This window comes from Perissodus microlepis, chromosome 8 (assembly GCF_051167445.1).
Source record: "Perissodus microlepis isolate ML-2025 ecotype Zambia chromosome 8, ASM5116744v1, whole genome shotgun sequence".
Classification (NCBI taxonomy): Eukaryota; Metazoa; Chordata; class Actinopteri; order Cichliformes; family Cichlidae; genus Perissodus; species Perissodus microlepis.
In genome coordinates this window covers 26281501-26307601 of record NC_140468.1, presented here as the reverse complement: position 1 = coordinate 26307601, position 26101 = coordinate 26281501, and the positions used below count along the sequence as shown (strand labels likewise).

General features: G+C 39.2%; 1 protein-coding gene across 3 annotated transcripts in view; it reads right to left on the bottom strand.

Annotated features, from left to right (window-relative positions):
* The window catches only part of caskin2a (CASK interacting protein 2a), a 53197-nt gene that overhangs the window by 23020 nt on the left and 4076 nt on the right, over positions 1–26101 (bottom strand). For all 3 annotated transcript variants that reach the window (XM_084938438.1, XM_084938439.1, XM_084938440.1), the window contains exons 3-6: positions 6730–6781; positions 2412–2509; positions 1044–1189; positions 438–533 (exon numbers count right to left, since the gene is read on the bottom strand). In XM_084938438.1, the coding sequence (XP_084794564.1) occupies positions 438–533; positions 1044–1189; positions 2412–2509; positions 6730–6781 (392 nt within the window). The remainder of the gene's footprint in view (positions 1–437; positions 534–1043; positions 1190–2411; positions 2510–6729; positions 6782–26101) is intronic.

Here is a 26101-nt window from a genome sequence, read left to right as displayed (position 1 = left end):
TGTGTGAATGGGTGGATGACTGGATGTGTAAAGCGCTTTGAGGTCCTTAGGGACTAGTAAAGCGCTATACATAGATTTTTTTTATTTTTTTTGCCAGCTGTAAAAACGACTGAACATTTAACAACTAAAGTATTTCTCCAGCTTAAAAAACGTTCATTTTCAAACTTTGAGACTTTTTCAGGCTTTTTAAGTGACCTGCAGCAACCCTGTGCTCTGTACATATCATGATCTCAGAAATTATTTTATTACTTAAAATAAAGTAATGGATAATTTTCATTTTGAGCAGATGTGTGAACTTTTCATGTGATGTCATAATCAGTTTTAATCCAGGGAATATTTTGGTTTATAAGCAAATACCTGCAGAAAAAACAACGTCATTCTTATTTTGGAAAAGAAGATATCAAAGATATGGAACTTCCACAAAAATCTTTTCATACCTTCAGTCTGCCAAACTCACAGGCCAAATCTAGTGGTGTCTTCTTAGCCTTGTTCATGAAGCAGGGATTAGACTGATGCTGCAGCAACATCTCAGACTGAGAGCCAAGAAGAGGGAGAGAGTGTAAAATTAGTGCAATCAACTCACGTATTACGCACTTGCTTTCACATGTCAGTCTTCCCAACATGCTCATTAATGTGTGTGTGTGTGTGTGTGTGTGTGTGTGTGTGTGTGTGTGTGTGTGTGTGTGTGTGTGTGTGTGTGTGTGCGTGTGTGTGTTTGTCTGAACAGACGAACATAAAACAGGTCGGGTGCAGCCTCTGTGTTCTAAAGAGGTCAGGCATGGGTAGGGGTTGTATGACGTAACAAGTTCTGTATGTGCACGATATACGCAACTGTCATTTCAAACATTCCAGCAAGCACGTAGAAAGGAATATTCGTCGTTACTGCCTGTAGACTCTTTAATGGTATGCATTAATGGTATTCCTGCTATTGTTGCTGGACAATACCAGCTGAGGCACAAAGGGGATAGATTTCAGTGAAATGGGAGGACATGTAAAACCTTGGAACTTTGCCTTTAGCCTCTGGTGTTTGTCTGCTTACTCACCACCTCATAGTGTCCGTACTGTGCAGAGAGATGCAACGGTATCTGTCCATCATTGGAAGGGGAGTTGACTGCAGCGCCGGCTCTCAGCAACAATAGAACAGAGTCAGCTTTACCCTGCCACGCTGCGTAGTGGAGGGGACGCATGCCTAAACGTGGAAATGAGAAAGGTAAGAAGAGGTTAGGAGACAAGAATAAAAAAGCAATCATTTTAAAAAGTCATGTTATTAGATACAGGGACTGCTACTTAGGCATGACCTCTTAAAATGACAAATTATATTATTTCATAATAACTATCAGTAATACACATATACTAAGGCTGTCACTGTTATTTTTGTAGGCTCGCGGACCACCTACCTCCACTTGAATTACTATCTTATCATCCAGATCATTATGCAATCATATCTTTTGACAAACTAAGGCATACATTTAATTTGAATATGCTTTTTATTGTACCTGTTCCTCACAAACACTTGTTGAAATAATAATGATGATAAGAAAGTGGATTTACATTCTGTTTACTGGAGGAGTCCACATTAGAAGTTAAACACATGGAAAGAAGATCTGAAAACTGAATTCTCAGCTAAAGGTTGGAAATTAGTCAGTGCTGGAGTTCATACTCAGATGTGGTTAATGTGAATCTCCTGCTAAGTTAACTTCTAATGACAATAAAACAGTAGTAAGTGTACAGAGGCTGGAGCAACAGTTTTTGTTTCACAGTACAGAAAGAAAGCTTTTTCATATTTGAGAAGATATTTTCATGTTCCATAAGATCCAGAACTATCTGTAATTAATGATTTGGAAGTATTATGCCATGTTGAATAAGGAGAGCAGTTTTATTGTTTGTTTGTCTTTCACTTCCTGTTGTTTTCTGGTTAGGTGAATTTGTTTGATTTTGTTCGTTTGTCTGATTAGGATATAGAGCTATTCTGTTTCCATGCACTGGCTGTCAGTAATGCTTAAAAAAAATCAGCAATTTCTATGTCCATAGGGAGCCCAAAGGAGGGTTGACGCCCCCTGCTGAGGCCAGTGGATACAACAAAACTGAAAAGCTGGCAGGACATGCTTCAAGAGCTCTACACACCTCTGGTTTCAGGAGCCAAGCTGCCAAATTCAACTGTATGTGTTCCACTTGGAGTCTGAGGATATCTACATTAGCACTGCAGCCACTTCAAAGTGAATCATATTTATTCATATGGGTCAAATTTATTTTCAGCTGAGAGTGTCAGAAAACTTGTGAAGAGGTTTCATGCTCAATTTAACCTCAACTGACTTCTTCATCATGAACATTTGGGATTTTTTCCCCCCTAAATTGTGGGTTTGCATGGTGACACTGGGTTAACCGGCAAAGCTGTTCTGCCATCACGATACCGTTTATGTCCTTGATATCCACCGTGGCCTGGGCCTCCAGCAGCAGAGACAGCAGCTCGATGGTCCCCGTTAGAGCTGCATGATGCAGGGCCGAGAAGCTGCGAGAGGAGACAGAGGAAAAACATGGAGACAAGACAGATCAAGAGTAGGGACAGGTGAGGGCATGAGAGAGTTATAAATCATCCTGTTGCCTTTACAGTGAGACCTTTTGCAAAAAACAGTAAACTGATGTGTATGTGTGTGGTCACATCAAACCTGATCTAATTCTGATAAAGTGGGTGTGACGGTTTATGTGTGTGTATAATTTGAAAATGTGTGAGTGTGCGTGTGTTTGTTCATCACAGCTTCAGAGATAAAATCTAAGTGTTTGTCTCTGGGTGTCTGTCAGGTCACGATATATATGACTAAGGGAGAAATTAAAGACATAAATTCTTTGGTGATGAGTTTTGCTTTTTCTGGGGGGACAGAAACACAGTGAACACTCCACATGAACTGACACTCCACAGTTGAAGCTGTCACACACTCGTCTGACATGGGGATTAAATATCTGCTTCATTCATGCTTTCAGGTGATTTGTCACAGCCTGATGCAGTCATTGTGAAACAAAACTTATGGAGTCACAACAGATAATTTTTTACTGATACCTCACATTAAGCAACAGGTTCATGCAGATCTGACACACAGCTTCCTGGCACACAAAGTGAATAAATCCCCACAGACTCCCATGTCAAAAGGTTGAACTTTACATCATTAAAAGGCAGAAAATGTCCAGGTTTCAAAACGTTCAGTTCAGAACAAATAGATGACCTATGTCCCATCTTCTATCCAAGATGTGTATTTAGAAACATCAATATAAACTATTATTATAAGCTATAATATATACATTCCTTTGATCCAGAGTTATTAGGTACAGTTAGCTTTAAAGAGGCCAGGTACACCAAAAAAAGAAAACAAGATGAAACTTGAGTTGTAAGGTCTTTTAGAGTTTAGACCAGACCCGAAGCTCCGACTCTGTATCTGCAGACTGTGAGATGGCGTATCTTATCACTCACATTATTCAGATGTCTCCTCAGCACACATATACCACCATTTATTCTTTCACATTCCCATCTACTCATCTTGAGTCATCAGTTACAGTGACTTTCTACAAACACGTCTGAAATGTCTTCCCGGGATAATTTTGACTTGGTGACAGCAGACGATTTGTTCACCTTCTGCACACGCACACGTCTTGTCGCAGTCGTGCATGTTTGATTTCAGCACCCCTATTGTATGTCGCCTCCCACACACTGCACTGACCTTGCATGTAGACACACGCAGCGGGTCTAAGTCAACACAGAATCACATCACACGTAGACTGAGACTCAAACTGCAGTCTGGAAAGGGAGATTCTTTGCATGTTTTAAGGCCTACTGAAATAAAACTACAAAAGTACATCTGAAGGGAAAAACAGTAAACGTCTTACATATATTGTGCATCCTTGAAGCATATCTACACAGGATGAACAGAAGTGCCAAACTGAATCAAAAGCGGTTACTTTATACCAAAAAATCTAAATAATAAAAGAGTACAATACTGACTCACAGCTGCCCTAATGGGAACAGTTTATTTGTCTGCAAATGTATTCAAACAAGACTAAAACATATGTAACCAACCAACACTGGCTGATCACAGAAGTATAACCAGGCAACATGTGGACACAGTGGAGCACGGACATCATTTCATATTTTCATATTCTTTTTGCTTAAAGATGACATAGAAATAGGCCTTAAAAATATCTACACAGTGCAGTCAGGACAGTGGTGCAACAATGGCACTGCGTCTTCCAGCTCCATGAAAGCCAATTCTGAATGCTACATCATAAGAAGTTAGGCTAATGTTGGCACCATTGTCCTATCTATACTATTTGGAACACGGCTCATCAACAAGCAAAGATGCTTTATTTCTCTGCCTTCATAACTTCTTGCTGCCTCAGCCGCACTAAAGGAAAAAAGGCTGGTAACCATCATGGGACCATGAAAGTGATTGCATTTAAGTTTGGCTGTCTGGGATCACCTGTAACTAGTTACAACGATTAACTGGTCACCCAGAGAGCATGCAGCACTCTCAACCCCTGGGACAGCAGTTTAGGTCACAAGGTGACTGCAAAGGTAACCTGTCTCCAAACTATCTTGGTTGGACAGCTTGCCAACACACTGCAATCAGTCAGAGTCACTGTGCCAAGGAGCAACTCATCTGCTCCATCATTTATTTCTCCAAGTCGAGACACAATGAGTTACTAATGTTTGTGGCATTCAATTTTGTATAAATTACACTAAGTTTAACACAGAAAAGCACTCAGAAAACCTTATTGTGCATCTCATATGTGAGTAGATGCCGCTAAGAGTGTTTATTAAAATTCAAGGGGAGATCAAATGTATCAAAACAAATGCATAATCCGCTGGATGGCTCAAATCTGTAAGTGCATTGCCAAAAGTTTTGGTTCTGTCTCTTACTCTTTACTCAACTCTCAATTCTCATTCAGAGTGTTTTGAGCCAAACTCCACATATTCCTTCTCTGTAATAATACTTAAAATGAAGATAAGATAAGATTTTTCATTGAAACAGAGCAGAACTGAACTAAACAGAACACTTTGAAGAAGAGAGGAGGCAAATCCCAAAACACACACACACAATGATATAGTACACCTCGTTTTCCTTTCTTTTCCAGTGTTTTAGGCTTTTAGTTTCATTTATACACAGAGATCAGCACACAATGAAAGCATCTTTGCATGTCTTTTCTCAGCAGTGCACACACACAAAGCAACATTCACATTTCTTTCCCTTCCCTTCCTCAATAGGCGCTAGTGCATAACAAATATCTCTTGCTGGAATAATGTCTGAATGTTAAGTTAAAGATTAGCCAAATCAATATGGGCAATATTCCCTGTCCTATTCTTTCCTGTTCAGACACTCAACAGTAAATGCAACAACACAAACGGTTTAATATATAGAATCATCCCTATAGTACTGTTTAGTGAGTTGTGCCACTTAACTTCAATAATCAACACGACAGGTGTCCAACTTGGTAGATGACACAGGACGCAAACTAACATGTCACTCTATGTACTCTATATGTCACTCTATAACATGTCACTCTTCTTTCAGTATCCTGCTCTGTTTGCACACTACGTACGCTAATTTTAACAACTGTATTGTACTCTGCTCTGTAACTATTGTCCATGATGTAAACATGTAAAAATTGTGTTTTCTGTTCTGTGTCCTGTTCTTTTTGTATATGCGTGTTTTTTTGCTGCTGATACAACCAAATTTCCCCTTGTGGGACAATTAAAGGATTATTCTATTCTATCTACTCTATTCTACCTCCAGCTTTTTTCTCTAATTTGTGAATATATGCATGAGACCTCCCCTGCAAAAAAAACATGAAAATGAAAAATTTAAATAAATAAATAAATGTTTTGTGTCAGTCAGCATCTCATACATGTCACCGATGACACATAGATTTCATGTTAATATGGAGGAATAGTAATAAAGCAACTCGTGCTCCACCTCAGTCTCAGTTCTCAGAGCATCACAGTCCCCAGCATTTTCAGAGTTCATCCTTATATCATAAACATATTCAGTTTTCCTCAGCCTCTTCTTATTGTTTTTATTTTTAGTTTGTCAATACGCTGACAGTGGCAAGCCTGCCCCTGGCTCTGTACCGCACTGCAGTTCTGATGCAAACAGAAACAGTGAGCAACAGATTTGAGGTTTTTCACATTTAATTATGGTACTATTATAAACATATTGCATATAAGTGCCAACTTAACCCTATTCATTCATAAGCTGATACTCCATCTTAACACAGTTTTATTTCTGATTCATCGCCATCATGATGCACCAAAGTCACTTTGAAGGCAGCAACTGAATAGGAGCGGTCTCAGACCTGATGCAACCACTTTGACTGGATATGGTTGCAATAATGTTGCTCGGTGGTCTCCAGTCACTGTTTTCCATAGAGTGTCTGTAGCCTTAAACTGCAGGAATAAAGGTAACATCTTCTATAAACCTCTGAAAGAAGTCAGAATGAATCTAAGTGAATATAAACTCCAAGCTCTAGCAGACATTATCGGAAAACAAAGAGTGAGGTAAAAACTGAAGGACACTCTGTCAGTACATGCGTGTGATTCTACTGTGAGTCATTCTGTGAAGACTGAACACAATCTGCACATCAATCAAGAAACAATGACTCTTCCATTGCATTCCACTGACTCAGCTTCATGTTCATCTCTCGCTGAGACGCACATAAACACGTACACACATGCACACCTCTTACCCATCTGAGTCTTGGTAGTTGATGTTGAGCCTCTTGGTAGAGCCCAGCAGCTCTGGAAAAAGACAGACATGGACAAAATGACAAGAGGGTCAAAAACAGGTCATTGCCAACATATTTGATTTTTTCTATTTGTTTTTATTCAGAACGCTCTGCCAATCCCTCAAACCTGTGTGTGCCTTCAAAATGTTTCTCTTTCCTCTGCACTTCTCTCTGTCGTCACTCCCTTTATCAAACAACCTGACATCCCTGACAGAATGGAGAGCTTTCCTCGCCTCCCGTTGCCTCACCCTTCCCCATCTCACAGCGAGTCTGACACCCTCACAGCAGCCAAATGATTCAACCTTGCAGAAATGTATGATTTACCCTCATTTACATCGCCATCTTATCACAGCTCTTTAAAATTGAGAGTGACAGCCTAAAAAACTCGAGCATGCACGGATAAAAGATATACTTGGTGCAAATATACCAGTTCAGTCTTCCTAACTGACTACAGGTTGTTGTTGTTTTGTTCCCCACTCTCCTTGGAAGAGACAGTGCTTCTTATTCCATGTCTCACTCATTCATTCAGCACTCCAAGACAGACTTCACTGCAATGATCTTTTGTCTTGCAATTTTCCTGACTCACAACAACTGAGGTGAACTCAAATTGAAGAGTAGTTGCCAACAAACAGGTTTAGTGGTTATGAAATAAATACATTTTATTCAGGAACCTTTAAAAAGTTTGATAAAACATCAAAGTCAGACCTTTTAGTGTGACAGAACTAAATCTTGTACGTGCATATTTCTCTTTTCTTTAACTATCCAACTCACATCTTACATCATCCCAATGCTTCACTCCACCCTTAATGCCACATTTTAACTAATACCAAACTACACTCCGATAGCAAATATAATCCATCTTCAGCATCTAAAAAGAAATGAAAATCCTCACATAGTTCTATTGTTTCTCATCCTACAGCAGAGACTGGCAAAGTAAAGGCTCCACTGTCTACCAAGGACCCACACAGGAACCAGATTACCAGGCCCTCTAAATCAGCACCATTCATCTGAGTCAATTCCTTTCATTGTGTTTTCCCACACAGGTGTGGAAAATCACATGTGACTGTGTGTGTGTGTCTGTAGAGGTGTGCAGAAGTGTGGAAAACTTGCACTTGTAGAAACATTGCCAGCATCAACTCAATAGTCCACTGTTTCTACAGCTATGATTACAGTTGACATGTTGATCATTGCAAACTGTGACATCCACCCTTGCTGCAACCATTTTTATTAGTGCTTGAGCCAAATAGCAGACTGCAGACGGATGGATAACAGGTTTCATAGCTTTAAAAAATGACCGCATTGTTGATGAACACAGTATAGATTAGGGATGTGTGCGACAACACAATTAGTCGTTGTTATCACTATTCGGTACCAGACGTACAAGTCGTTTAGTGTAACTGTTAACATTTTAATTGTGATTAATGTTTTCAAATGCCTTTGTCTGAGTTTTTGACATTGTCCTATTCAAGGTTCACAAATGTAACTCAATGTCTGAGTGTTTCTTAGTTTTAGACGAGCTGGTTAGCCTCATTTTTTTCCTCATGTAGTCGACTAAGAAATTAGTTGCCAGGAACATCCCCCAGGTCTGAAAAGTGAACCCAAGGAAGTGTCTTAAACCTGCATTTTTATTATTATTTTTTTTTTGTTTTTTTTTTGCGGGGGGGGGGGGCCTCAGGGGGTGACACCTATGTATGCAAAAAGATTATCTATAAGATGGTTCGACAAAGGTCTATATGAGAAAAAGCATTTGGACTTGACCTCAAAATTCTTTAACTTTTTGGTAGGCCACTGTTCACCACTGTTACAAGGTTTCTCCATTTGTGGATAATGGCTTTTATCGTGGTTCGCTGGAGTCTGGCCACTGCTACCCCTCAGCCTCCTAAAAGATAGACCTATGGAGCAATGATTAAATATTATTTCTGTCTTTCTTTCTGATATATTGATTTTCCAGTCCTCAAAAGTCATCAAGAGAAAATGACTTGGATTTAGATTTTTAAAGTGACACGATCCTGTAATGACTCATGTGTAAAACTTAAGTTCGTTAATGATCCAATTTAACCTTTACAGACTTATGCGGATGAATTTGGGTAACTTCTAGGAAACTTCAGTGAATTCAGTGGATAAATTAGAAATTCTCACTTCATGTGAGGAAATCAGTAAGAGTGTTTGAACACTTGTGCATAGAGAATAAATACAGTCACGCCTAACGCTGCTGTGTTCATTTTACAGCAGTTCCAGGCCTTTTGTAGAGCTGATGTTGCTGAAGACATACATAAAAACAAGAGTCCAAAGACACAAAAAGGCACATTGATGATTAGACAGAGGGGCTGGGCTCAGTGCCAAAGCGGGGTCTGAGATGTCCCAGCCACCAGGAAAGAACAGAGCCTTTCAGGAGTTCTAGTTACAACATGAGTTGGAATTCCTAACATAGCACGCCCACCATGAAATCCTACATGTTAGCTCTCTATGAACTGTGGCCTCCCGACTTTTCTGCCCTAGCTCTTTATCTCTTTGCACAAAAGCAGCAAGGGCCTCCTTTTCACATAAGCATACATCCAATTAGCAGCATCTTGACTCAACGTCATTCCTAAGAGTTGGTAACAAGGGATGTAGTAAATCTCTAATATTGTGTTTTCTTGCAGAGATGGAGAAAAATGACGGGGTCTGCTCTCCTCTGAAAGCTGATGTGTATAGACCAAATGAAAAGATTAAACACTAAGATATGAGACGATGTTGATGTGAACACCCTCTGCCAGAACAAAGAGCCCAAAAAAAAAAACAACCCACAGTGCTGTGTTTTGATAGCATCACCAGATGCATTAGCAGTTTGCAAAACTACTGTTGCTCAAGCATCCCGGACAGAAAAAACGGATCTCGACTCTTTGATGTGGAGAGAATGCAGATGAAGGAAGAGTGGAGGAACAATCAGAAGAGATGAGATGAGCAGGAGGAGAAATGAGTTTCAGGTAATATGAGGGGGAAGTTTCTTTTTAGTGTATATGTATGTGTGAGGTGAAAGAAAACATGTAAATGAGTTGTTGAAAGTCTTGCTGCAAGATCAGACGAGTACGGCTGTGAACCCTCTTTATGTTGGGAAAAACCGGCTGGAAAATATAAATTAAAAAGAAAGAGCAGAAAAAAAGCTGGCCTGCTTATTTTTGTCTCCTTCAACAAGACTGGAGCTGACAGAGATGCGTGTTGGTTTAGTTTGTATAGCTGCAAAACTCTGTTTAAAATGGCTTTGATCATCATCATCTACTTGCGTAAAAAATAAATGCATAAAGCCAAAATACACACTTGTGTATAAAGGCCTACTGTTTATATCTGTCTCTATGCTGGCAAGAGATAACTCGTTGATGGCAACAACCAGAACCTTCATTTAAAAAAATTACTAAAATGCTGAAGTTTTCCTCCAGGTCCCAAGAGTGTGTCATTATACACTACATTGTCTATGAGCTACACACATTAGCAATATAAAAGATGGAAGCAGATACCATGAAGTCATCCACTGATTTCTTAAATCCCATTTTGAAGCCTTGATATTAGCGTTTTCACCATCTCTGCTCCATAAAACTAGACTTGAGGAAGCAGTGCGTCTGACTGCAAAACCGCAAGCTCACTGGGTAATGACTTGTGATCGAAAAATAATTATTCATTGAGCCAATGAAACACAGTATGACCAAGACTTCTAAAACAGACAATTTTGTAGTCAATATGACCCACAAGCATGACAAATCCCATAAACTCAATAGGAAAGAGTACATATAATATTGCCAAATGGTGGCCTTCAGATAGAATAAAGATTTGAGGGATGTTTGCATTGGCTTAATTCTTCTCACTTGGAAATAACATCATGTTTTATGCTGTTTATTGCCATTTTGTACACTGTACAAGAAAATAGCAAGTACTGCTACCTAACTAATTAGTTTTTCTTCATTTTAACATTTTAAGCAAGCAGCAGCAAGTACTAAGGTGCAACTCTGCAATGTAATATGTCAGATAGCCAATTACGTAATTTGTAGTGTCTGTATTTTCAGTATGATATCAGAAAGACAGAAAAGTCTTTTAAATGCCTTTTGACAAAAACATAGCATTAATCCCAGTGTTTACTTGCAAGCTAGTCTCTTTGGAATGTCATTATAGTTTTCCCTCTATATCTGGAAAACAGTCCATGGACTTATCCCACAGAATATGCAAACCCAATTACACCCTAACCGACTTCTCATTTACAACAGCAGAGAAGGACACTTGATTTAGGAGTTGTGGGCTGGGACAACCGCCCCCACCATGGGTTGTGGTAAAGACCTCATCAAGGGAAACACTTATCTGAGGAGCACATCCATCTAAGTGCACTGATTACTGAGAGAGTAAATACAGTCCCTCAAACCAAACCACCAAGGGAGAGCAGAGACTAACCCTGCTTTACTCTGGCTCCATAATGTATGTATGCATAAAGGCAAAAAAGCTGAAAAAAGCTTTATTTTTTGACACAACAGTGACAAAATATAATGCAGTACTGCAACTTACACCACCCAAAAGTACAGTCATTCAAATAAGCTCATCTTTAAACACGTGTACTTTTCATAGATGAGGAACTTGCATATTTTTACTTGAATTGAATTCCTGGCGGCGCAGTTTCTCTTCTAGACTGTTCCCCTACTATTGCTGGGATAAATACACTTACCAGTTACACACCAGAGGATCTCTGTAGTAAAATGATGCTATCAGCAAGTGGAAAAGTTTAATCTTTCTGCCATATTGTTCAAAACTCTTTCCAAAGTTATTACTAGTTTCACCTCAGATTTTACAATAATATCCTCATTCAGCTTGACATTTCATTCAATTTGAAACTTCAAATTTGTAATTGACCAAAGTGTCACTGTGTGTCCATTTAATATGCCTCAGAGAACAGCAGCTTGTCAGGTGTAATAAGGTATAATCCTGCAATTCAATTCAATTCAATTCAATTTTATTTATATAGCGCCAAATCACAACATAAGTCGCCTCAAGGCGCTTCATAGATACAGAGAAAAACCCAACAATCATATGACCCCCTATGAGCAAGCACTTTGGCGACAGTGGGAAGGAAAAACTCCCTTTTAACAGGAAGAAACCTCCGGCAGAACCAGGCTCAGGGAGGGGCGGGGCCATCTGCTGCGACCGGTTGGGGTGAGAGAAGGAAGACAGGATAACAGACATGCTGTGGAAGAGAGACAGAGGTTAACAACAGATATGATTCAATGCAGAGAGGTCTATTAATACATAGTGAGTGAGAAAGGTGACTGGAAAGGAAAAACTCAATGCATCATGGGAATCCCCGGCAGCCTACGTCTATTGCAGCATAACTAAGGGAGGATTCAGGGTCACCTGGTCCAGCCCTAACTATATGCTTTAGCAAAAAGGAAAGTTTGAAGCCTAATCTTAAAAGTAGAGATAGTTTCTGTCTCCCGAATCCAAACTGGAAGCTGGTTCCACAGAAGAGGGGCCTGAAAACTGAAGGCTCTGCCTCCCATTCTACTTTTAAATACTCTAGGAACAACAAGTAGGCCTGCAGAGCGAGAGCGAAGTGCTCTAATAGGGTGATATGGTACTACAAGGTCATTAAGATAAGATGGGGCCTGATTATTTAAGACCTCGTATGTGAGGAGCAGGATTTTGAATTCAATTCTGGATTTAACAGGAAGCCAATGAAGGGAAGCCAAAACAGGAGAAATATGCTCTCTCCTTCTAGTCCCTGTCAGTACTCTTGCTGCAGCATTTTGGATTAGCTGAAGGCTTTTCAGTGAGTTTTTTGGACATCCTGATAATAATGAATTACAGTAGTCCAGCCTGGAAGTAATAAATGCATGAACTAGTTTTTCAGCGTCACTCTGAGACAGGATATTTCTAATTTTAGAGATGTTGCGCAAATGGAAGAAAGCAGTCTTACATATTTGTTTAATATGTGCGTTGAAGGACATGTCCTGGTCAAAAATGACTCCAAGGTTCCTCACAGCGTTACTGGAGGCCAAGGTAATGCCATCCAGAGTATGAATCTGGTTAGATACCATATTTCTAAGATTTTCAGGGCCGAGTACAATAACCTCAGTTTTATCTGAATTAAGAAGCAGAAAGTTAGCGGCCATCCAGGTCTTTATGTCTTTAAGACATTCCTGCAGTTTAACTAATTGGTGTGTGTTATCTGGCTTCATGGACAGATAGAGCTGGGTGTCATCGGCATAGCAGTGAAAATGTATGCTATGTCTTCTAATGATGCTGCCTAAGGGAAGCATGTATAATGTAAACAGAATTGGTCCTAGCACTGAACCCTGTGGAACTCCATAATTAACCTCAGTGTGTGAAGAGGACTCTCCATTTACATGCACAAATTGGAGTCTATTAGATAGATATGATACAAACCACTGCAGTGCAGTACCTGTAATACCTACAGCATGTTCTAATCGCTCTAATAGGATATTATGGTCGACAGTATCGAACGCTGCACTGAGGTCTAGCAGGACAAGCACAGAGATGAGTCCACTGTCAGAGGCCATAAGAAGATCATTTGTAACCTTCACTAAAGCTGTTTCTGTGCTCTGATGAGCTCTGAAACCTGACTGAAACTCTTCAAATAAACCATTCCTCTGCAGATGATCTGTTAGCTGTTTGACAACTACTCTTTCAAGGATTTTTGATATGAAAGGAAGGTTGGAGATTGGCCTATAATTAGCTAAGACTGCTGGGTCTAGAGATGGCTTTTTGAGTAAAGGTTTAACCACAGCCAGCTTGAAGGCCTGTGGTACATAGCCGATTATTAGAGATAGGTTGATCATATTTAAGATCGAAGAATTAATCAATGGCAGGACTTCTTTGAGCAGTTTTGTAGGAATGGGGTCTAAAAGACACGTTGATGGTTTGGAGGAAGTAATTATTGAAGTTAACTCAGAAAGATCAATTGGAGAAAAAGAGTCTAACTTAACATCAATGGTACTAAGAGTAGCTGTAGATAATATTACATCTGTGGGATGATTACTGGTAATTTTTTCTCTAATGATAAAAATTTTATTTGTGAAGAAGTTCATGAAGTCATTACTAGTTAACGTTAAAGGGATGGTTGGCTCAACAGAGCTCTGACTCTTTGTCAGCCTGGCTACAGTGCTGAAGAGAAACCTGGGGTTGTTCTTATTTTCTTCAATCAGTGATGAATAGTAAGATGTCCTGGCTTTGCGGAGGGCTTTCTTATAAAGCAGCAAACTATTTCTCCAGGCTAAATGATGATCCTCTAAATTTGTGACACGCCATTTCCTCTCCAGATTACGAGTCATCTGCTTTAGGGTACGTGTTTGAGAATTATACCACGGAGTCAGGTACTTCTGATTAGAGACCTTAGTTTTCACCGGAGCTACAGTATCCAGAGTCGTACGTAGTGAGGAGGTGAAATTATTAACAAGATAATCGACCTCTGTTGGGGTAGCGTTCAGATAGCTGCTCTGCTCTGTGTTGGTACAGGGCATTGAAGATGATAACAGTGGGTGGATTATATTCTTAAACTTAGTTACAGCGCTTTCAGAAAGACATCTACTTTGATAAAATCTACTCTCCACCGCTGTGTAATCAATTATTGTAAATGTAAATGTTAAGGCATAGGCAAAGGCATAGCTCCACAGCCCAACATGTAATGCATATTAATGCAGCTGGCTGAGCAGAGGAATATACATCTGCCTGCACAGACAAACAAGCCCTACAGCAAGAGCACCATGCGTCTTTAAATACATAACTGAGTGGCAGCCAAATGGGGTTTCCTAGCAGACTAACACCTGCAACAGAACACCTTTTGTTTTACCCCCAGTTGTGCAGGGACGCAATGTAGCACATGAGCTGTGAATGAAAATGAGAACTGCGTGTTCAAGTGAGTTGCAGAGCTTCCTAAAACTACTCATTAAAGACAGGACCGTAAACAGCACACGGCACACACCCAAGGGCATGCACATACACCAAACTTGCAAAGTGACACACTTTGGCTTCATCAATTCTTTATCAATTGCTCCAGCGCTGTATCGCTTGCTATAAGAATAAGCGCTTGAACTGGGTCTTGAGAAAAACCCTTAATATCAAAACAGCTCCGGGCTGCATTATCCAATAAATTTGCTCCATTGTTAAAAATGAAGAAAGTAATCTCCCATGGTGCTGCTGGCAACTAGGTCAGACACACTCAATATTCTCTGCCAATAAGCCAGTATGGAAATGAAACAGATCTGTTGTGCAGCGTGCACATGAACCAGTGTGAATGTACACAGGAGACATGCGCACAGCTGTACATTTCATATTACATAACATGTCAACCTTGCGCCCTAGCAACTAAACACTTTACATACCATTCAAATCATGTTTACCCAAGTCACTTTGCTGCCCCTCCTTCATTTTTCATGCATTCTTCCTACAATTATAAGACCTGAAGCTCCGTTAGACTGTTTTAAAAATAACAAAAATATTGGTCTTGGAGGAATGATTACTTCCTGGGTGTACTTTGGTAGTACTTTTGTATTCTCTAGTGAATCACCATACTCTGAGATCAGGTTTTAAGGTTTGAATTACCTCTGAATGACAAAACGTCATCTTGTTTTGAACCAAACACAGTGAATTTCTTATTCACTTGTGAGAAGCACATAAGTAAACACTAGCATTACGAGTACAGTGTGTACCTATCTGCTTGGGTGGAATAGAAAAAACCTATAATCAGTACCTATGCTTTGAAAGAGGCTATAATTTTTGTGAAAATGAACCTGATAGCTATACAAATATATCCAGCACAATACGCTTTAAATGTAACTTTAAAGGAATTGATCCAATACACAGGTGATGGACAAGTGTGCTCTCAGACCTGGTCACATAACTGCTGTATGTGGTTAGGTGTGTGTCCCCCACATGGCTTGTGGCAAACTGCAAACGGGACTTCTTATGGTTTTCTGTTAACAATGGCTTTCTTCTTGCCACTCTTCCATAAAGGCCAACTTTGTGCAGTGCACGACTAATAGTTATCCCATGGACAGATTCCCCCACCTGAGCTGTAGATCTCTGCAGCTCGTCCAGAGTCACCATGGGCCTCTTGGCTGCATTTCTGATCAGCGCTCTCCTTGTTCGGCCTGTGAGTTTAGGTGGACGGCCTTGTCTTGGTAGGTTTACAGTTGTGCCATACTCCTTCCATTTCTGAATGATCGCTTGAACAGTGCTCCGTGGGATGTTCAAGGCTTGGGAAATCTTTTTGTAGCATAAGCCTGCTTTAAATTTCTCAATAACTTTATCCCTGACCTGTCTGGTGTGTTCTTTGGACTTCATGGTGTTGTGGCTCCCAATATTCTCTTACACAACCTCTGAGGCCGTCACAGGGCAGCTGTGGAGCTGTTTTGCAAAGAAGAATGGGCAAGGATTTCAGTCTCTAGATGTGCAAAGCTGGTAGAGACAGACCCTAAAAGACTGGCAGCTGTAATTGCAGCAAAAGGTGGTTCTACAAAGTATTGACTCAGGGGGCTGAATAATTACGCACACCCCACTTTTCAGTTATTTATTTGTAAAAATGTTTGGAATCATGTATGATTTTGGTTCCACTTCTCACGTGTACACCACTTTGTGTTGGTCTTTCACGTGGAATTCCAATAAAATTGATTCGTGTTTGTGGCTGTAATGTGACAAAATGTGGAAAAGTTCAAGGGGGCCGAATACTTTTGCAAGCCACTGTAATAATCTCTGGATTGTAGGGGGAAATTGTTCCTTGGACATGCTAAAAAGGATGCAGGAGCAGTGGCTTCATTTCAGTTAAAATAGGTCAGTGGACATTCTTGCTCCTTGTGCTATGGTTTGGGTTCAGTTAACAATCCTATATAAGGTATATGATATTTCATTTCCATGAAGTACCATAATTTAGCCAGTAATACAGAATGCTAATACATTACACCTCTCTAAATTATCAGTCTGGTTACACAAACACATCACGGCAATCACAGATTATTTTCTCTCTTATGAAAGCAACGATTGCAACCGGCCTCCCATATCAATGGCGCAGCCACGACTAGAAGGATTTTACAAAGCAACATTATTTAAGTAATGTAATCTTGTTTACATAGGATAAATCTGCTTCCTAGTAAGGTTGACCTTCCGGATATGTTGCTCTGACAGCCAATCCAACAACTGTTTCAAAGTAGCAAGAAGCTGGGATCACACCGACAATTTAATCCAGCTAAAACGTTAATCCACAAATGGAGAACAGATCTACCACTGAAGAGGCAAAGGAAGAGCCACATACCAGGATTGAAACACCTCTTAATAACAAAAAACATTATGATAGATTGACTAAGGAGACATTCCTTTCTCTTTCTTTTGTCTTCACTGAGTGGCGAGGCAGTCATTCCAAATACTAGAGGAAATATGAGACCGGTCACCAAAAGTTCACCAGCCTGGAAAACTTTTGTGTATTGCTTGCACAACTTGTGCTGGCTCATAACCATCAGCTCTTTGATGATGTGGAGTTGTCTAAGGAGTCTGCTATGTGCACCCGTTTTTGCAAATCGTATTTATTTTTTAATTTTATGCTCTATATTTGGTTTATTTCATTTGTACTTGGGTTACAGCCTCGAAGGTAACTTACCTGGGTCATTTGTTGTGTATTTACTGTTATCAAGCAAAGACACAAAGTACAGTTTGAATGACTCATCGTCCACCAGCTGTTTGCTCACTCCACTTTCAAAATCGTGCCAGCAGCACAGCCTTGAGGCTTTTTCCAATCCAGCTGCTGAGGTGTAAAAAACAAAAATCAATTGACCATGAGCTACTATCCTCACTGACCCCCTCCACTAAGTTAACTATCAAATGATTATTGAACTTGCAGCTACAGCTACATGAAGCCCGACTCTACTACACAGATGGAAAAGCTGTAATATTTCTTTCTAGCTTAAGAAGAGAGTTCAGTTTGTCCTCTCTGCAAATTAGGCATAAGATCCCAAACTCTTCTTTTAGGACACAAACCAGGACAGAAGCTACAACACCACAGACTGCTCTAATCAAACAAAATGTAACAGCCATGACACAAACCCCATCATCCATACTAATTAACTGACATTTTATTTGCTTTGATATTAATCAATATATCAAATAAGTAAGCACAGCAGGCATGGGAAAAATGACTATTTCATATGACCTGAATTGCATTTGCAAACTTAGAGGTAACCTGACTAAAACACAAATGTATCTAAGCTACAATGTGACGCTCACATTACTATCTCTGCTTCGAGTGCCTATGTAAATATCTTTAAAACAATTATCAGCATTATTATTATAAAGAAGAGAATCATCTCCACATTCAACTATAGGCAAATATAGAAACAAAGTGGGGAAAAGAGTTTTGACAGCCACTCATAAAGCATTTAAGGCACTGGAATAAAGGGATAAAGTTCTAATAATGTTACACTTTAAGTCTCACATCATAGAAACCTCACATCCTTCTGCATCCTTGTTGGGCTGCTGAGAATCCAGAATTTGAAAAACAACTAAAATGAAAACCTAAAAACATCAGATCCACTTGTTCTTTCCATGTCACAGATGCCTAACATAGACACACTGATCTGTTCATCCAAGATACTGTTATCCTGTTATCCTGGCAGTTCTTCTTACAATGAACAGAGTACAAAGTCAGCACAGGATTTGATTTTTATTTGCATTCAAATCAGCGGAAGAGACATGAAGAGTTGCAAATGATAAAATGTAAATGAATGTATTAAAAAGAGAAAAGAATGAGAAAACTGAGAGGATCAAAGCAACATGAACAGCGTCTCCTGCTGATGCTCATTAGCTACAAGATGCATTTGGAAAGTATGCTCCTCGTCCATACACGTTCCAGTAAATAAACACTGAAACACCTCCATGTCAGACAATCACATGTCCTTGTCTATACAAGCACGCAAGTAATTCCACAAAGTCAAACTACGCTGCCTACAGATACAGAATTTTTCTCTTTCATTGCATCACAGATTCATATCCAAACACAAGAAAACTGTTCCAGGGCATGTGGAGGCAGCGACACCGTAGCCACAATCTGAATGCCACAATCATTCACCTGCCTGACTGGCAGCTTGTTCTTTTTAGCAAGAAATACATAATAGACCTGAAGATAGCCCTGAAGATGAGTTCCAATTCCAACTATGTGTTGCCTGGAGCATGTAATAAAAGCCTAGTTGTGCTAGATTAAGTGGTGCTGTCTATTGGAACCACACACATGCTACTTAATTACTTTAGTAATTAAATAGCAATCCTAGACAGGCTATCCCATCTGTCAGGGAAGGAAAGGGGTCAGGATTAATGTGTGTAGAAGAGTAGGTGAACTCCAGAGCTTGTCACACACTACTTGGCTGCCACCCAGCTGTCTGGGTAATAAAGTAGAAGACTGATTAGCCCAGTTAGCCAGTTAGCTAATGGGCTAACTACAGCACCCTGCTGCTGTAGACTCAAAACTAATGAGACGGGACAAAAGTTAAAGAAGTGAAATTCATTCATGTGCTACTACTGGATACTCAAGAACACAGCACACATGTGGCAGTCTGCACAAAGACACATAATTGCATGCAGACACACAGACACTTAGATTCGTTCAAGTCTAACAGACTTCTAATCTGACATTTAGCCAGATGGGTTATCCCTAAATCAAGGTACAGGGATGAGGGAAGTGTAAGTGGGGGTTGTTTTTAGAAAAGACAAGCTGAAACCAAGACTTTTACAGCTAAGCGTTAGGTTTGGATTCTTCTGACTTAACTTTGGCATGCTAGAGACATTTCTTGATATACACACTACACTTTTTTTACAATACCTCTAGCAGGAATTATTACATAAAGGTTGTCTGAGCAGGTTTTTGCATAGATCTTAGTTGTAGCTATGGAAATTATTGTTCATCTTAAAATAGATCTAAATCTATAAGGGTTGTAGCAATGCTAGAGTTTCCAACTTGATGCCGAAACCCAGGAAATACTGCAAGTAAGAACGTCTGTAGTGACTGATAACCCCTCTCTGCTAACTGGACAAATGGAAACCTGTTCACCTGGGGTGTCCAACTCCAGGCCTCAAGGGCCAGTGTCCTGCAGGTTTTAGATGTGTCGTTGATCCAAAACAGCTGATTTAAATGGTTAAATGAGCTCCTCAATATGTTTTGAAGTTCTGCAGAGGCCTGGTAATGAACTAACCATCTGATTCAGGTGTGTTGACCCAAGGTGAGATCTAAAACCTGCAGGACACCGGCCTTTGAGGCCTGGAGTTGGACACCCCTGCGTACACAGATGGACAAATTTCTGGTACCATAAATTACACTTCAGTTTGCAGCCCTTCACGTCCTCAACCCTGCTCCTCAGGCCTGAACGACTAACATTTAACTATGAACTAACTTCTGATAACTGTGTTGTGCAAATTATTATCTAATCCTACGTTAACTTTTGGTAGCCTTTAGTATTTAGAGTTTTGTGACTGGTGTTTTAGGTATTTTCACACCTAACCTTTGCAGTTAAATATTGTAGTTAAATGTTAGGGTTAGATTGATCTGTACATCTGTAGGTTTAACTTTGTATGTAAAGAGCCAGTTTGACTGTAAACCAGCCCAGAACAAAAAAGAAAACATGTCAAAATGAGATGCAATATTACCAACAGACCTTAAAATAAGACCACAGTATTGACACAATATTTAATGAGACTATACTGTAGGTTTGCTGTGTGATGTGAAAGATGTGAAATCCCCACATTTGTTTAGAAAACTAGTGTTTAGAAATGATATGGTTTTGTAGAAAGGTCATTAATGATTAATCAGTAGGAAGCCTGGTATGAAGTGTGAACTTCTTTTTGTAGTATGAGCAGAATTTTTGAGCAAGCACCCAATCAGAAAGCCCAATTTCTTGCAATAAATTTCACTGTGCTTTTCCGCAGCAGAGAAAAAAGTGGTCTCGTTAGCAGCCATAAAAAAGACTTATAAATCTCAGTGGAGCGCACATAACTCACAAAATGTCACTGTTTTTATAGTTTTGTGTTAAAAAGTAGTTTGTACAAAGTGGCAAACTTTCTATACTTCCACCTTCTAAAACATCAAGAATCACAACTTTCTTTAAAATGTAGTTTGTGCAATATTGTCTGATCTTATTTAGAGTACACTGAAAAAGATTAGATCATTTTTCAATAGCTTTTCAGCAATGTAGCTCACAAACTACTTCTAAGCTTACCTTGACTTGTGCTCTAATACGCTAATATGCTTAAAACAGCTAATGTGTAGACAATATTTTTTGATTGATATTTATTTCCACCTTTTGTTACATGGAATTTTTTTAATAAAATAAAAAGTGACATGTTTAAAAGTCTTTTAGTGTTTCATCAAATTGATTCTGAACATTTAGCCTATGAAAAAGAAAAGCGACTCATCAAATAAACACAGACCTCCAAAGAAGTCAACGTACACATTAAGGCAAGCCTTTTATACCACAAATAATAATAATCACAAATATTATTATTTTGGGTGAAGACGGCCCAGTTAGCAGCCTTGGGAGAGCTGACCGCAAACTGTTACACACTGCACAGAGAGGACCATGTCAGAGAACCTCTGTGATCGTGAGCAAGTGCAAGTTTGTAAATTTTACTTTTTCTACATAGATCTTGTTGACCGAAGGCTCTTTAAACATCTTGGCTTGAGCTGAACAAGTCGGAACCATGCTGTTGGACAAACTCAATTTTACACCAATGATCTTTTTTTTCATTATTATGTATAAGGTCTAAATCTATATTAATGTACCTGTGACAGGTCTATACCAATATAGTCAGTATGTGGAGATTTTTGACCACATGCCTGCCAAAGAACAATCCACCCAAACTCACCTTGGTGATAAATATATATATATTCTAGGGTAAAGATATAAATATAGATTTCACTCTAAGATATAATGGTGGTATAATTTATTGCTGATATTTGGAGATTATTAGCTAAACTAGGGCTGGTCAATTAATCAAAAATGAGTCAAAAACAACCTCTAATTAACATAATCCTGCAACTTGCAGACTTTTTTTGGCATAATATCTGTTGGGTGAGCTATCAGTATATTATATACACATCTAAAAGTGCATGCAATAGCACAGTATACTCTTTTGCCTTTGTGTTGCTGCTCTTTGCCCAACTATAACCTTGTATTTAGTACTTGTGACAAAAAGGGTGGGCTGGACCAAGGGTCAAGATAAAAGCAAGCATGTGTTACAATGAAAGACATTATAATCATGAAGGCCTGTGAAAAACCTCTAGTAATAATTTCCAGGGTGAGGCAAACAACACCCACATAAAAATGACTTTACGGGTCAAGCTGTGAATCTGAGTTGCTACCCACAGCCTACAGCCTTCTGTGTATCTATATACACTTTGCTTGCAACAGCTAAGCAAAAAGAAAACGGCTGTGGTAATTCCAGCGAAATTGACTGAGCACCTAACCTGAAGTCAGCAGATGGCTGATCGAGAGAAGAAACCTCCCTTCTCAGCTCATTGTCCATCAAGACAGCCACAGTGCCATCGCTAATCCCCTTCAGGACAAGCCATCACTGGCAGAGGTCCCTAAACCCAGCACTGAGAGAGATAACGCTGAGAGTAATGCTCGTATTCAGACTTTTAACATATTTGACAAATGTTTTGAGATGAATCTTTGAATTTAAAAAAATTGAATCTAGTTAAACCACTGACTGCACCCACTAATAAACAGTTATAGCAGTAGCTGAGGCTGAGAGGCTGGGACACACAGCTCACAGAGGCAATAAAGCTATTATAATATCCTTAGCAGCAGATTACTGTAATTTGTTTCAAAACAGCACTGCTTTTCAGTCGCAACTTACTTAAAAGACATGATGCTTGTTTTGAGCTTCAGTGTTATTTGCACAAGGTCATTATTACCTCGTATGTGTATTGCTAACTAACTCTGAAAAGATATGTAAACAGAACAGCTTTAAAGCAGGATTCAGGTTTCAGAAAGGTCTGTGTGGAGGGCGGGGTGTAACAGCATCACAATATGAAAAACTCCTCACTCAAACTGTTTGGACAACTGGCTGAGCTTATCATTCCCTAATAGCAGTGGGTGATATAGTCTCAAACTATGAGCGTTATTCCAAGAACATTTGCAATAACAATATTTATGACGATACAGAGGGTGACTGAAGCACTAGCAAGGAGGGCACAGCATACCACTGATTGACATATGACCTGGTAACAAATACAAGGTTACCTCTGCATCTGGAGGCTGGAATGTCCGCGAGCAATTAGCTGTCAGCTTCAAAGTGATGCGCGACAAGCAAATTAATTCCAGTGTAGGCACAGCTTAAGTTGTACCTGTGTGCCCATTTTGGTTGCCAAACTCCTAAAGAATAACCAAAAGGAGAGAAGAGGAAACATCCTCCTGCACTGTTACAAACTAAGCACTTATCTCTTTGCTGAAAAGCAGACAGTTTATCCATTCTCCCTGTTTCGTCTTTCACTGTATGTCAGGTGCTGTTGCGTTAGTTTGTGTACAAGCTGAGGCTCATTTGATCTGTGCAAAGGGGAAAAAAATTACACTTGTTGCATCTTAGTTGTGGTCCATTATTTTGAAAACTGTAGTGTTTAGTCCCTTTGCTTTTAGACAGAAATCTGACTCCATTGAGGCGCCAGAGCTCATCATACCCACCCATCTGCGTTTCTACCAGATGTATCACAGTGTGTTTTGGAACAATCCCACGATCAGTTCTCTTCTTTACATCCATTTCTTTTACAAAAGCATTTTTAGGCTGCAGGGAGAAGTAAAAGTGAGACACAGGAACAGCGCAGCTCCTACTGTGTCTTACAGTTAGATGAAGGATGGAAAATAACAGTCTAAATATAAAGTAAAAATGTCCAACTATATCTCAGAATTGCTACATTTGGTAAAAACAATAATCTCATAATTTTAGAGGGAATTAATATGATTGTCAAAAAGATCACATTGTACCCAGTATTTACTGTATTTTTTTAAATGTTTCAAATGTTTAAAAAGGGAAAACAAGGAACACCATAAATGATAAAATAATAATGATAATAATAATAATGAAGACATCCAACCACCTCTGGCCAGGTTACCGTAATAAATCCAACTTTAGCCTTGATAAGATATATTTTGCTGCTGCAGACAAGTATAGAAGATGAAGAGAAGGACTTACAACAAACACTGCACCACAAAAGTCTATATTAGAGCATTAATATGATGGAGAGGAATATCTATTATACTGCATTAGGTATGCAGTGTGACAAATTTAACCAATGGTAAATGAACAAGTTCCTTTATAGTGCCTTTCTACTCTATCTGAGCAATCAAAGTGCTTTACACAACTTGCCTCATACATCCATTCGCACAAGCACTTTTCTCTATGCTCTTCTATCTAACATTCACACACATTCATACTCAGATGGATGCATCAGAGAGCAACTTGGGGTTATTATCTTGCCCACAGATATTTGCCATGCAGACTGGAGCAGACAGGGATCGAACCACCAACCAGTTTGTAGGTGACCTGCTCTACCACCCTAGCTTCAGCCACCCAGGCAATTGTCAAACTTTTTGAAACTTGAATTCCAGCAGAAATGACCATTTTAATAAGGTTTATAGCAATATGTTTAAGTATTTTAGCATGAAACCTGAGTGCCTCTGATGATCCCCTGATTTACTATCCAGCACCAATGGCAACTATCTAATCTAGTATTATCATAGGGAGTTTCAAAGCAGGTCACTAAGAATTCAGATTGATTTGTTCATATCGATAAGCAGTTGTGTAAATGTTAGCTAATTCAGGTCAACATCAGAGAGCTCCCCGCTGCTCCAGGGATCTGCGTAGCTGCTGTCAGACAGTGGAGGCTCTGACAAAAATGACAAACAACTCCATCACTGATATTAAATTGTGAGTCCTGATCCCAGCAAACACAATTTTCAGTCCACTGGTGCAACAGATACACACTTTGTTGAACAGCAATATCACACTTGTGCTCTTGTTGTGCTGGTGGAAAGCATAAAAGTGTGCAAATTCTCTCATCAGGTCTAGTACAGCCTGAAGTTTTACTTAGCACACAAGCAAATGAGTAATGAGAGTATTTTTTTTTCACTACACAAAAACAGAGGATATGCTGCAAAGAATACACAACACTAATACATTTGTAAAACCTAAATGTGCTTAAAAAAAGCATATACCAAATTAAATATTGCCCATTAAAAAATACTGTTAACATGGATATAAAAAGGTAATTAATTTGATCAATTTAATTCTACTTTTTATATACTCAGATTTACACCTCTGTTAATATACATATTTCTATGCATTCATACATTTGTTTGTCTTCTTTATATATTTTTGTGTCCTTATATAGAGTAGATTGCTTGTTGAACACTTATTCAGTATTTTAGCTAACACTACATATGTACAACTTCAGTTTGAAATTTGTAACTGCACATGTAGTTTAACGTGGAGTTTCTAAAAATTACATGAATACTTTCTTTCTCTTATGTCAGTTTAAATGCTGGATTGCTTTCACCTTTTTTTAAATACAAGAAATGAAAGAGTTGTCTCGACATGGACTGCCACATTCAGTCAAAGGAGTGTGCTGTTGCTTTATTGTTGATGTTGTCTTTAAAATATTAATAGAGATGTTGCTGACAAAAGCTGTCCCACTGTTTGCATCTTTTTGCTTTCACTCTCTGTGAACCCTCGCTCTCCCCTCCTCTCTAAATTAACTGAGTCCCATGTTCATCTCATCTATGCAGGCAACTTGAGCAACTTTGCAACTTTCACCTAATTTTGCAACTTTTCAAACCCCTTTCGCCAAAAAAACCCATCTACTATTTTCAATCATCCCCCACGAGCACATGGTCGTTTTTAATGCCGGCAAACATCAATCGGCAGCTGAGTTGAAAGGGCACTTTAATTTTTCTCAGGGTGATATTTATACACACATATATATATAGCATCTAAAGATATAGCATCTACAGATGGCATCACAGAATTTAACCATATACTAAATTGTCATAGAAATTTGCAGTTAAAATAAGTTAATTGCAGTTCATTTAAATACAACTGATTTCAGCATTGCAGGGTAGCTGCTTTGAAATGACTGGTTAACAGTTTAGCCTACATGGGCTGCTTGTATGTAACCATTTCATACTTCAAAACAGAAAAATGTAAATGAACATCCACAGTTTTGTATTTTGCTCCAAAGCTGCATTTTCATAACAGATGCAGCACTTGCTACAGGCCACCCTCGCTGGTCGTTTATAAAACAGCAGAGAACATTACTCATTCACTTTCCCCT